The 13,380-nt window shown below is 38.7% G+C and overlaps 2 protein-coding genes across 9 annotated transcripts in view; one reads left to right on the top strand and one right to left on the bottom strand.

The window, feature by feature from the left end:
* Positions 1-468: 468 nt before the first annotated feature.
* Positions 469-4,239, bottom strand: brms1l (breast cancer metastasis-suppressor 1 like). 2 transcript variants are annotated; one of them, XM_023353110.1, is made up of 9 exons: positions 4,164-4,239; positions 3,134-3,297; positions 2,525-2,615; positions 2,316-2,443; positions 2,158-2,237; positions 1,973-2,069; positions 1,798-1,887; positions 1,652-1,716; positions 469-1,568 (listed from the first exon to the last, which is right to left on the bottom strand). In XM_023353110.1, exons 2-9 carry the CDS (start codon positions 3,270-3,272, stop codon positions 1,470-1,472), a joined length of 789 nt encoding a protein of 262 aa, XP_023208878.1. In that variant the 5' UTR covers positions 3,273-3,297; positions 4,164-4,239; the 3' UTR covers positions 469-1,469. The 2 variants fall into 2 exon arrangements, with proteins under 2 accessions (XP_023208878.1, XP_005798370.1); XM_005798313.3 differs by lacking the exon at positions 4,164-4,239 and adding an exon at positions 3,761-3,889.
* A 226-nt stretch (positions 4,240-4,465) lies between these two features.
* ralgapa1 (Ral GTPase activating protein catalytic alpha subunit 1) overlaps positions 4,466-13,380 on the top strand; it is a 62,846-nt gene continuing 53,931 nt past the window's right edge. For 6 of the 7 annotated variants that reach the window (XM_023353109.1, XM_023353108.1, XM_023353106.1 and 3 more), the window contains exons 1-13: positions 4,466-4,592; positions 7,835-7,945; positions 8,064-8,113; positions 9,036-9,093; positions 9,289-9,332; positions 9,448-9,625; positions 9,723-9,838; positions 10,135-10,273; positions 10,371-10,579; positions 11,590-11,904; positions 12,732-12,911; positions 13,007-13,078; positions 13,168-13,316. In XM_023353109.1, coding sequence (XP_023208877.1) covers positions 4,487-4,592; positions 7,835-7,945; positions 8,064-8,113; positions 9,036-9,093; positions 9,289-9,332; positions 9,448-9,625; positions 9,723-9,838; positions 10,135-10,273; positions 10,371-10,579; positions 11,590-11,904; positions 12,732-12,911; positions 13,007-13,078; positions 13,168-13,316 — 1,727 coding nt within the window. In that variant the 5' untranslated portion in view covers positions 4,466-4,486. The remainder of the gene's footprint in view (positions 4,593-7,834; positions 7,946-8,063; positions 8,114-9,035; positions 9,094-9,288; positions 9,333-9,447; positions 9,626-9,722; positions 9,839-10,134; positions 10,274-10,370; positions 10,580-11,589; positions 11,905-12,731; positions 12,912-13,006; positions 13,079-13,167; positions 13,317-13,380) is intronic. The other variant, XM_023353104.1, reaches the window with a different exon arrangement.

The raw sequence follows: 13,380 nt of genomic DNA, 5'->3' as shown, positions 1-13,380 counted from the left end.
AAGTGCATTAATGAGAAAAATGTACTTGATATTCTAATTGGTTGGAAACACCTGATTTTTGGGGAAAAATGTTTAAGACAATTACCTTTTAAAGTAAGGCTGTCAGTATTATGGAAAAATCATGCCAAACCAAGACTCAAAGGCTGATGGCCTGCATCATATAGGATTCAAATGTTTGAAATATTTCAGCCTGTCTGAGTTCTGCAGGAGTCAACTAACGACAGGTTAAAAGCAGTTTAGAGTACAGTGTGATTTAAAGATTTCTCTCAGCAATTCCTGCATCCTCTTTAATAGTCTGTGAGCACATTGGAAGCTCTAATGTGGAAACTGTTAATATTTAATTCATATGGGTGATGTAATGACCTATGAAAATCCAGGGCTTGGCACTCTTGGTGTGGTAGGACTGAGCTGGTCCGTCTATGTGTTGTTTTTTTCCTTCAATCCTTAGTTTTCCACAGAGACACGGAATAAACTTATAAAAACCTTTATTTGTAAAACCCATGAACAGGATTAACAGGAAAGACACAACTGCACCTGACAAGAACCGATCTGCCAAAAAAACACAAAATACTGTTCTTATTGCTGATCAGATGGAAACTTGAAGGATGTCAAAAATAAAGGAGCCCAACATTTCTAATCATATGAAAATATTGGTAAAAACAAAAAGAGGTAGGAGGCAACATTGTGCACTGCAATATGCTCTGAAGCACTGGAAAAAAGCCCAGATGTTTTAATTATAACTGTTATTCCCTGGTAAACTAAAAGCTTTTTGAAGATAAACTAAAACATCATACATGTAATCATGGGTCATATGATTAAGAACATCAGAAATAATGACACAGAAAAGCTTCCAAGCTAAGCCAGAGAACATTAATAATTCTCCAATTGATAGACCAAAAATATTTTTTTTTACTCTTCACTTAATATGTAAAAAGACAATGGCATCCTCATCTAAAATTAGTTTTCTAGAAAATTAAGTACTGCAATTTGAGGGTGTTTAAAATCCAACTGGATGCACATTCAAGACATAAACACTGTAACTATTCACTCATTATTATTCCTCTTTTGAAGGACAGTTTCTTAGAAAATAATTGACTCAAGCCAAGTAGCTTGAGTGGGAGAACCGTTTGTACTGCTTTAACTGTGAAGAAGTTTAAACCAACTCTACGACCTGCTTAGTGATTGCTTTGAGTTTCATGTTGTTTTTTTACAAAATCAGACAAATGAAGATGCCGTTTACATCTGTAAAAGCCTGAGTCTAAACCAAAGCAGCCACATCTGTCTGAAAGGATCATTAATGTTGGAGGTTTTTTTTATTGCGCAGAAAAACCTGCATTACTGGCAGCTTAAAATATGAAGCTTTAATTGCCACCAGATTTTGGGGAGTAGAAACGTTCAGATTAGTGTCCCTCGTACCTCTGCTTGTACGCTGAAGTCCTTATGTGCTTTTAAACATGCGTATGGGCTCCTCAGCAGTTGAGAATCGGCCTATTTTTGTCAGATCGGAAGGGGAACAAGCAGCTGTCCGTGTCAACCTTCACCCTGTGAGGGCCCAACGTAGCAACAGACTGCAACACAAATGAAAACGGTGTTGAAAAATGCATAAAACACTTGGTAATGAAGAAATGGACAGACAATCTTGAATGTGCACCTTTCTGATAGCTGTCCAGTCCTCTAGGATGTCCAAATCTGGCAGCATATAGACAATATATGGACGTGAACAGGGTTAAGGACACATTCAATTGCTAAAATTTTAAGGAAATGTATAATTCCTAGATGTTGCGACACAAAGGATATCAGAAACCACAGAAGGTCGCCTCCTCTTCTTATCTGGACTTAAAGCATCTTGCCTTTTCTTCCTCCCAGACAGCTCATCATTCCACAGCTCTGAACAAAGACAAGATGACTCAGAGGCATTGCGAGAAGCTCCGAAGGCTTTGCAGCGCCAAACACACTGCAGTCACCGCGCTACCTGATGTGATGTCGATGCTGTGTCTGTCCTCCTCCAGTCTCCTGATTTTCTCCTCCAGCTCGCTCTGCACTGTATCAAACAGCAGCAGTTTCTCACTCTGCTCACACACAATTCATAACAAGTTATGAATTAAAACAAAGTTCAGCTGTCCAGGAGAACCTTAGTGGATAACCCGTGTTTCTAACCTCCCAGTGTTGGCACGCAGCCTGGATTTCACAGTCGTACTTATTCCTCACAGAATCCAGACACAGCTCCCGGTAAATACCTGACAGAGAAAAAATACAGGCTGTGAGACTGAACACCGTGAGAGGAGTAAAAGGATTTGTAGACGAACTGAAGTTACCTGCCACTTTAGTGCGGACCTGCATGTTCTCCAGCAGTACCGCCAGAGGATCGAGGTATTCTGCTGCCCGTCCGACCTCGACCTCCGCCAGCTTGCAGTTCACCTGGCTGAGTCGCTCTCGATACAACCTGCACACCATGCCACGAGGAAGAATGGATGTAACTCGCTGTTATGACACTGAGTACACCAAAAATCGATGAGCATCTTACTGGTGCTTCAGATTGTTGAAGTGTTTCTCCAGGTTGGACATTTCATCCAGGCACTCCGTTCTCCTCCGTTCACAATCTTCCTCATCCATTTCTGGGAAATTCAAAAAGGACCAAACATTCCTCTTGTGTTACGTGAAGAAGTTCTCATACCTTTTGAACATTTTGACATTAAAACCATAAACTCTAGTTTATGGTTTTATTACTGAGATTCGCTCTGATACACCCAGCCCAAACTAGCAAATAATTGTAAAGTGAAAGGAAAAAGATACAAGGTTTAAAAAAAAAAAGATGAATAAAATATAAAATGTATGGAATGCATTTTTAGTCAGTCCTGTTGATTTACGGAACCTCTACTTCATGTAATTACAGTTGCAACTGTTAACCAGTATGAATGTACCAGCTTCCCTATACAGACGGTTGCAGGTTTTGTCATTTCTTGTTTCCAGACTTTCTCAATTTCATTCAGATTGGAGGGAGAACAGGGTTACATGCAATTTCAAAATGTGAGAAAGTTTAAGAGGTATGATTTGTTTTTGTTTTTTTACAAGTCTACTTTACGGATTATGCACGTCATAAAAACAACAGTAACCAACTTCTGAGTTTCCTCACCAGAAGTGTCTCCATCCTCAGAGACAGAAGAAGTGTCAGATTCCTCCTCGTCTGAGCTGGAAGCTTCATGCTCCTGTTCTTCTACCTCCATCTCCTCTGCTACACTCTCCTTCTTCTCTCGGTCGCGGTGCACCGGCATCGCACCAACAACTCCAATTTAGACTCTAAACAGAGATGCGATTAGGCGATTAATTGAAAAAAACAACAACACACATATATATATATATATATATATATATTTATATTTTGCGTTTTTAAACATAATTGTATTTTCACATTTATGTAAGACAATAGAAAACCTTCAATTAACACGCTTGTACATTAAAGAATATGATTAAATAGAAACATTTACTATTTATTATTTTCCCAAATTCTTCTTACATCCTGTTTACACCACATGTGTATCTGAGGGGGGTAAATAATCAGTAATTACATCCAATTGATGTACTTACTAGTTAAAATGTAAGCAAACGTAGCTCGATAAACTTTTGTATTTTATTAATAATTTAACTTTACAAACAAATAATGTTAGCACTTCGTTAGCATGTTAGCAACTCCAGTTAGACAACAATCATGATAACATCACAAATTCGCAAAATAAGTAAATATGTTTGAATCACAACTTACATAGTTTTTGAGAAAGGCGATAATTACGAGAACCCTTTCAAATTATTAAAAAAAACTATAAAAATGTTAAAATAGTTTTTCTTTGCGCACAACTTGTGTCCCTGTCATGCTAAAAACAAATCTCAGCAGTGCGTTCTTATGGGAACTGTAGTTTAGTTTGATGGTCAGACTAACTAACGAAGGGCCTACAAAATGGGCTTTGAACTGCATTACCCAGAAGTCACTCTAAGGCGGAGAATTCCTTTACAATATTTAAAAAGGCGTTATAAACTTTATTTGTTGGTGACTTCTTAGTTTTTAAAATACATAAAAATGTGCGCAGCATATATTACAATCACTTTAACAAAAGTTTGAAAACCGCTTACTTGTATTTATTGTGACTTTTGTTTCTAATATCACTCACTTTGTTTCCGCCATGACAGCCACCGTCGTACGAGCCGCCCCTGACCAGAGTGGAAGAAGGGAGGTGCGGTTTAGAGATGGATGCGTCGCCCCGCTATGTCTTACACATTCGCCTTTAATTTGACCAGAATGGGGGCAATTTTGCTGATGGATATTTTCAGCTCTGTAGCGGAGGACTGGTGTTAGTGAACCGGGAGCGACGAGGTTCTTGTGACGGTTAAAGATTAACGTCTGAGTCTGACTCTGCGGCTCAGCTAGCCCCTCTCAGCTTCTGCTCCTCACCGTCGCGGTTTTTTTGTTGTTGTTGTATCTCCTGCCTAGGGAATGTTTTCCAAAAAGCCTCATGGAGACGTTAAAAAATCAACACAGAAAGTGTTGGACCCGAAGAAGGACGTGTTGACGAGACTCAAGCATCTCAGAAGTGTCATAGGTGAGTTAAAGATCCACAGTTAAGCAGCTAAGAGGTTAGCTTGTGTTTCCCTGCCTGTGTACATACATACTTGGTGCATGTCAGGCCAATCTCGAGCATCTATAAGTTGCTCTCTGTGGGAGTAAATGCACAACTAATTATTTTTTAAGGCTTCAGTTATTTCTTACTGTTGTTTTCAAATAGAAAGAAATCCATTGTGATATTTCAAACATAAGTTTATCTTGGAAATGACCTATAAAAATAAGACATGTTATACGGTCACACCATTTTTTTTTTTTACCATGTTACAAATTGAAGATATATTTGAATGGTGCTTAAGGCGTTAGAAGCCTAGCTGTATAGAGTTCATTATTCATGCTGAGAGTAAATGAGGTGTTTTTTTTTATGACGCTTTTGGTTATTGTTTATGTTTTTGGAAAGTGGAGTTTGGAAGATAGAAGTTTCTATCTATGGTGGTGGTTTGATTATGTTTTTTTTCTATGCCAATCACAAACATGTATGAATTGTGAGAAGCTCTGTAAACCATATTTAAGTAAGTGAAAAAATTGCAGAGAAAAAGTTTAAGAAAATATTGACAGTAATGTTTATGTACCATAATGTTCAATTTTGGACTGTCTCTAAAATTGTTTTTACTTAATGTAAGTTGTATTTACAGAATAAAAGCATTTCTACGCTACCTTTAATGTGACATATGTCCTGTACAATTCAACTAATAAGCCAATCTCCTAAAGTAAAAAAATATGAGCAAAGTAAAGCTACAGTTAGCTTGATGCATCAGTTTGTACACACTTTGTTTAAGCAGCTTTTGATTTATTTGTAGCATTCAGTCTTTAGTTTTGATCTGTAATCAGTTACGTTGAATCCAGAATCATTGTAGTGTTTTCTTCTGACCATTGTTTGTGTTCTGTTATGCATGGGTTTAGGAATACAGTTGTAATTTGAAATATTTTTTATTCCGGAGAAAGCGTCCAGACTGAACAAAGTTGACCAAATCTTGTGGGAGAAATGTTGTCAAGTTCTCATAACCAAATGGGAACATTTCATACTAACTGAACAGAACCATTAATCCTTAGAAAACATGGATGCGTTTCATAAATTATGTCAGTTTTGCTGTGTTGTGTGTCCTCCAGGCTGAAATGCAAACACTGTGATGCCGCATGTTGTCAGTCAGGTTGTGGTGATTTCTTCACGGGTGTGCCTGCGTTCTGCACAGGAACCAGAAGAGTGAAAAGTGCTGAGTGGGTTTTCTCACAGCACAAACAATTTGTGATGTGTCGGAGAAACGAGGACCTGATATTTTACCTGGTGGAGCTGTGAGTGCTCGGGCGAGCTTGGGTCTCACTAATAGCTCATGCCGGATGGGGAAATAGCCTCTAGTATTTCCTCTCTGTGTCCAGTACCATAGCGGAACTTCCTCTGTTTTTGTCTTTGTGAGAGGGGTGTGCCCCCTTTCTGTGCTCTGTAGGGAACTCAAAATTATGATAACAACCACAGAGACCTACGAAACATGCCTGCACCAAGACAGTTTTAACCACAATAGTTCTGGTTTGGGTGATGAAACTTTGGTGAAATTGCTAGTTTAGTTATTCTATTTGTTATAAACTTAAAGAACGTTTTATAGACTTTCAGTCTAATCTAATGTGGCTCATTTCTAAAGTCCTTAAACTATGTTCTATGCAGAAAAATAAACAAAAGCCCATATGCAGGATCTTGTTCATTCAGTCATGATCCGTATCTGTATCTCAGATGAGGGATTAATCATTGATACTGCAGTTAATTAGATGCTTTACCTGACTGAAGTGTCCCTCTCTACATTTTTAACGTCTGTCAAACATTTGTATTAGGTTAGGGCTTTTACAGCAGTTTTAGCTTATTTTCTTTTAAAGATATTAATAAAAGTTTACGAATCAACCTCATACTGCCCAACTCAAGCAGAAATGGTGTCAGTAGTTTGTGCTGCAAAGGTTTGTGGCACCAATAGTTTAAAGATTAGGACTTAAAATAGTCACGCAGAGGTTTAGTTTATAATTTCTTGAAAATGATGGTGGCACAAAACAACATTTTTGCAACTCAAACCAGCACAAATGAGCACAAAACTTGAGCATGAGAGACTTTACTGTAGATGAAGTCTCAGCAATATAATCCATCTTCTATAGGTGTTTATTTGTGCTTGGTCAGGGGGATTTAGTCATGTGGGTGAGAGGTGGTGTACATCCTGGGCAACACTCAGACACGTCCGTTGTCTCGGTTTCAAACATCTGCATTTTTGTTCCTTATTGTGATTTTAAACAGCAATAATAATAACAAAACAAATCTTGGCTTCGCTCTTGTTTCTGTGAACATCCTTTATAAATCCCTGGGGGGGAAATGCAGTTAAATCACCTCCATTTTTAAGGTTTATTTGGTCTTTTACGTAATATATAACAGACAATAACTTTCCCTAAACAAATCTTAATGTTTGTTTCACTTGACATTGGAAGCCTTGAGTTTCACCCTATTATTAGCCATGAAAATCTAAAATAGATTTTCTATTTAGATTAAGAGTCAGCTGCACAGTGTTGATAAAAGTTTTGCCTGAATGTGTCAGCTACAGTCGGAGAAGATAAACCTCCCAGCCAAGACCTTACAAGGGAAGCTCTGACACTGATGTGAGTTTGACTTTCAGCTGTCGTATAAGAAGGAATCCAAAATGTGTCTCTGCAGAGACCCGCGAATGTCAATAAAATATTATAGAATCAGCATTGTGTGACTGTGAAAAATAATAAGGGGCAAAAAAAAAGATACACAAATCCAAATGGGAGCAAAAGCAAACGCGGAACATCATGACATGAAGTAAATTTGCAGAAGTCAGATTAAACACTGAGTTCATGCTTCTGAGAACTACTTTCTGATCAGAAATGTCTAATCTTTAACAAAGAGTCTTATTAATTTTTTTTACCACTGATGCATTTAAACACATTCTTCAACTGTAGAATGCTGATAAACAAAGACTGACGTATATTATTTAAATGATGACCTCAGCAGAGCTGTTCAGTTCGACATATGAAGTTGTAAATAGTGGGCCGCAACTGCAAACAGAGTAATTGGTTGACAGCTATTAGTTGCACTCCACAAATTAATGTGTAATGGGTTTTGTTTTATGCTTGGTAAGATTGTAAAAACAAATTGGCAAGGCCTCTGTGATTCGTTCCTTCACTCGTTTCCCAGATAAATCCGAGCCTCGTTCTGTTTCTTCTTCACAGAAAATTCCGAGGCTCCAGATCTGAAGCAGTTCTTTGATATGTACTATTCCCATATCTACTATGTCTTCTTTGAAAACTTTGTCACCATTGAGGTCAGCCTCAAGCAAAAAGGTAAAGTTTTCCCATTAATAAACGGCCAAAGACATTATCCATCATCTTCCCTTTTTTTTTGTTCTTTTTGTGATTTTTTTTTTTTAAGTGTCTTTTAACATGGCTCTGTGTTTTACAGGTCATAAGTCTCAGAGGGAGGAGCTGGACTCAATCCTCTTCATCTTTGAGGTAAGTATTCCAGAAAGTGGTAATGTATTATTTCACTCTGGGTAAACAAATGGCCTAATGTGTCTGTGAGTTTTATCAGCAGATTGTTTTGGGATTTGTTGTTTCCAGCTAGATTTATTGTGGGTACAGAACAGAACCCAGACACACTTGGCATTGTCGCTATGTGATTTCAGATTCCTCCAAACTAGGGACTGACAACAACTGTTTAGGAATAACCTTGATAAACGTTACAGACCTCTAACCAGTTGCTGCTTTAAAGACCTAAAAATTAGACTGGCAATAAAAACACAAGTCTGTGTGTGTATATTAAATAGGCTAGCAACAATACAACACACATAGGTTTATGAAACTATGATCTCATGTGTTTGTATTGTCCACCCCTAATTGTGGACAATACAGTTTATTGTTTAAACTGTTTTTTTTTTTTTTTTTGCAGAAGAGAAATTAATAAAGTACAGATCATTTCAAAATTTGTGACATTACAAAGAACTGGTGGCTTGTTAGATTGGTGGCTGTTTTATTTCATGTTCAATGTATTTAAACTCTGCAATCAGATTTGTCCATTTCTAATTCTTGTTGTATTTGCTGGATCTAAATCTGAGAAGACCAGATTCTAAAGTTCTGGAAAATAATGAGCATTGTGCTGATAAAAAATGTTGGTTCATTACCATCGATATTGTCTTCATGATATTTAACCGTATTATTGCAATGTAATATTTTCCAAATAAATGGTACTCCTTTTACAGAGGAAAGAATAATGAATAAAAAATTACTGAATAAAAATAAAATGAAATGTTAAGTTTAATACTAAATGGCCACCTAATTTTCACCCTAAAAAAATCTTACTAAAATATTGGAAACGTCTGAAAATTTGAATTTAAATCTCCCTCAAACCAATCTGTTGTATATTTTTGTGTTTTAGAAAATTCTTCAACTTCTGCCAGAGAGAATCCAGAGTCGGTGGCAGTTCCACAGCATAGGTACGGTTTCCTTACTCCTAACACATTTTACTACCAAAAATTTTTTTTCTGTCAAGACTTCTTTCAGTCACATTTTCCTAACAATTTAGACAACAAGCAAGTGCTTTTTAAGCAGCTTTCTTGTTTAAACTCACAGTAAAATCAGCCAGATAGCTGAGTAAACTAATGAAGCTGTGGCTCATATTTTTCTTCCAGGACTAATTCTTAAGAAGCTGCTTCACACTGGAAACTCTCTGAAGGTAATGTAACAATGTATAAAAGATGTTTAACATCTCAACTCCCTGATCATAGATGAACTATTATTGATGTGAATTTTTCCCTCTTTTTTTAAAAATTCTTTAATCCACATCTTAGATCCGTCGGGAAGGCGTGCGGCTGTTTTTGCTGTGGATGCAGGCGCTGCAGAGCAACGCTGAGAGCGAGCAGCTGTGCATGTTTGCATGTCTGATTCCGGGTTTTCCCGCTCCTCTCTTACGTGGGACCCCACGCACCCTGGACACTATGATCAACCCGCCGCTGAGTCTGACTGAGAGTTCGTACAACTAAAGCACCCACTAATACAGACTGTGGTTTGTTTCCCATTGGATCATTGAATGCAGCTTTTATATTCCTGCTTTTCATTTCTGCAGCTCAAGTGACCCCAGAAGAAATCACACCATTGGTCGCTCCACAGTCCGGCGATAAGAACCAGGATGACCTCACTGCCTTTTTCCTTGAAGCTCTGCTGAAATACATGGTAAACCAGGTATTATCCATTTTCTTACTAACATATTTAATGAAACCACGATGTAATAATGCTGCCTCGCTTTACTAATATTACTAATGGTAAACACAGGGGATAAATGCGGCTGGTGTTGCTGATTTAAAGGCATATTGCATCCCCTGCTTGTAATTTCTTTGCTTGCTGCTTTCACCCACATGTGTGCAAACATTCACACACTGATAAGATTCACAATGGTGCTTCTCTCTACTTGTTCCCATTTTGTGCGGCCTCATTTCTCTTTATAATACAGGGCTTTTTTGTTTGTGTGTATCGACCAGGCGAAGTCTCTGGAGTGGCGGTGTAAAGAGAACCATGAGCGTGGCTTCAGCTTCCTCTTTGGCCACTTCAGGAAGTTTTACCTTCCTCACATATTTCCCAACTTCGCTATGGAAACGAGCCTGTACAACCCCATCTTGGGTCAGTGCTCTAACTGCAGGAAGACTTCCATGAATTACACTGGAAACAGGAGATTTGTATGTTTTGCTGAAGTGCCTTTGATGTTATGTTTTTTTAGATGTACCTTCGATGCGTCCTAAGCCCTACTACAGTGTGGTGCGCAGAGAGCAGGATGGTGGTGAAACCGTGTACTGCACCAAGGAGAGCTTCCTTCAGGCCAGAGTCATCTTTATCCGCTGGCTCGTTTCCTTCTGGTTGGAACCGCGACCCAACACCCAAACCCAGATTCCAGGAACAGAAGGCGAGAGCGTCCCAAAGAACATACAGGTACTGTCCTCTAAATATGGCGTTTATTAATGATTTTTTTCAAGGAATTATCCTAATTTATTGTGTATTTTTCTGAAATCCACACAGAATCTCAATTATAAGCAGAATCTCAAACTCAACCATTAGCCATTTTCACTTTGACCACACAAGTTTGTTGCCATCCAAATTGATTTGTTTCCTGGAACAGACCAAGCATTTAAGTATAATGCTGCCTTCACATAGGAAGCTTTTAAACACAATTATTATGAATGTGCTGCTTGACTGCAGAGCGGGGCTGCACTGTTCCAAGTGCAGCGGACTGCCCATCATGCCACTCCGTACCTTGTAGCGCTCTGTGACCTCATCTGGGTTGCTCAAATCAGAAACAGGCTGGCACATGTCAACATAGACTGAGATGGAGGAGGAGTTAACAATGTGTTAGTATCTGAGCTTTGCACATAAGACAAAAGAAATATAGTGCAGTGCCAAAAAAAGCTGTTATTTGAAACAATACCCAACTATTTCAGAGTTAAATGTGACTTTCTCTCCTGCTTTTGACTCCAGCCTGATGCATGTATTTTTGGTAGTGTTGAGGCTGGGACTTTTGGAACACCATATTGTTGGCGTTAGCATGGTTTATCCAGTCTAAAACCAGTTTTGATCTTTGTTTGGGATCATTGTCCTGTTAGAAAATCCAATTGCATCCAAATTTCAACCATCTAGGTGTTGTTTGGAGATTAAATTGAAGAATGGCGAGGCCTCTTTCATCATCATTCCATCCAGTTTGGCAAGGCAAAATGCCACGAGGTCTAGCAGAAATCGTGCTAGACTCGTGGTTTCTGTATTCTTTGGTTGTAAAGCCTCATCCTGTCTCCTTTTAAAGATATCTCAAAAGATCAATCTATATTTTTCTTATTTTAAAACTCTCTATCTGGTAGCATTTCCAAGTCAAGCACAGAGGTGGTTGCTTGATTTATAAGACTTTGGCTTCTATAGTCATTGTACTAACTATTATCAATCGTCTGTCTCAGCGAGCAGCTGCTGGATTGGCCGCTCGCTCAGCAGGCAGCTCAGACGACGGCGGTGGAGGAGGGAGTCGGTCCGAGAGTCACCTAGAAAGCAGCGGCAGCTCGTTGGGGCCGACGGGAAGCAGCATCGGCGGTCCGGTGGGTGTAGGAGAGCCGGAGCAGAGCCATTCCAACACTTCCACGCTGACGGAGAGAGAGCCCAGCTCCTCCTCCCTGTGCTCCATGGACGAAGAGCAGCTGACAGACATGGAGGTGGTGAGGAGAGTGCTGACCAACTCCAGAACCAATGTCAACTTCATCATAGAGATCTTCAGACAGGTGAAGGAAAATAAATATTAGTGATCAGTTTCAACTTTTTTGATATTCTGTCAGTTACATTTTTAAATTAAACATTTTTACCTTAAATATTCTCATTCCAAGTTTATTTGTATTATATGGAGACATATGGCCTCTTTAATTCAGCAATCTGTAAAAGTAATATTAAAATGCTAATAAACCCATTTTTAAACTATTATTAGACAAAGATTTTTTTAAAACATTAAAGGCAGCTGTCAGTCCTCCTAGTGTGGATGTCCCTGTAGATTTACCTCATTATCAGACTGCAGAAAAACAGAATACTCCATCTCAGACTCCAAAGGCCTTATTTGGTAGTTCAGAGGTGGAGCGATGGTGATTTGGATTTGTTTTCTACTTATTTAACTTGTGCCAATTCATTTGTACAAGTTAAAGAAAGGAAACCTCTAAGGCATGTTGGATAGGGGCTCCTTAGATCCAAAGCAAAAAGTCGGATGCCTGCATCAGAAGAGAAAACATTCAGAGTGTAATGGTCGCCCCAGAGGAAAAAGTTACATTGTGTTCTGCATATTTTGTGTAATTACAAAAACATTGCACATGCAGTACATTTCCGCAAAATGTTACTCTTTTGTTACATTGGGCCTGGTTTCACACACAAATACTGTTTCTCAGTAAATGGCAATAACAATGTCACACCTTGTTCAAGGATATGTTCAAGGATTAAATACAATATTTGTTTAAGTTACTTGTGGGAGGTTAATGAAATTTTTTTTTTGCGTTGGGGGACAGTTGTAATTATTAATAGAAATGTATGAATGGAAATGAAGTAATCTACTTTCTCTCCTACTCAGGGATTTCTACTTCCCATGTGTGAGGCAGCTGTGATGCGAAAAGTGGTTCGTGTTTATCAAGAGTGGATCTCCATGGAGGACAAGCCAGTATTTATGAAAGAGCCAGAGGAAGGTCCGTATCCCATTCCTGCTGCTAGTAGTCTGGATGCCGGCTCTCAGCTGGGAGACAAAGAGGCTGAGGTGGGAATTTCTTCAGAAACAAAAGTTTAATCAGTCAAAATATTCATAATTATAAGTAGCAGTTGAATAATGAATTTATGTTCTGCATTTTTCAGAAAATCAACAAAGAGATTGACAGCGAATTGCTGGAGTACAGTATTCATGCTGGAGGTCAAACAACACTACAGGCAGGATCTTACACTTTGCTCTGGTGTACACTCAAGATGATTCTATCTTGTTCTTTCTCATTTTATAAAACCCTTTGTGTCTTCTCCAGGTCTTCATCACCCACTCTGCCAACGTTTTCCTGCTGGAACCCGCCAATGACATCAAGATCCTTTTAGAGGAGCATGTTGACATGTGCAAACGGGTCCTGAACATCTACCGCAGCTTAGTTATGCACGAAACCATGGACCAGAAAACATGGTAAAAGAAAAATACTCAGAACACGGCAATAAAGATGTCAGCATGTCACTGTTTTCAATTTTCT

The sequence above is a fragment of the Xiphophorus maculatus genome, chromosome 19, assembly GCF_002775205.1.
Source record: "Xiphophorus maculatus strain JP 163 A chromosome 19, X_maculatus-5.0-male, whole genome shotgun sequence".
Lineage (NCBI taxonomy): Eukaryota > Metazoa > Chordata > Actinopteri > Cyprinodontiformes > Poeciliidae > Xiphophorus > Xiphophorus maculatus.
Note: the sequence above shows the minus strand (reverse complement) of the source record. Positions and strands in the feature narration are given on the sequence as shown.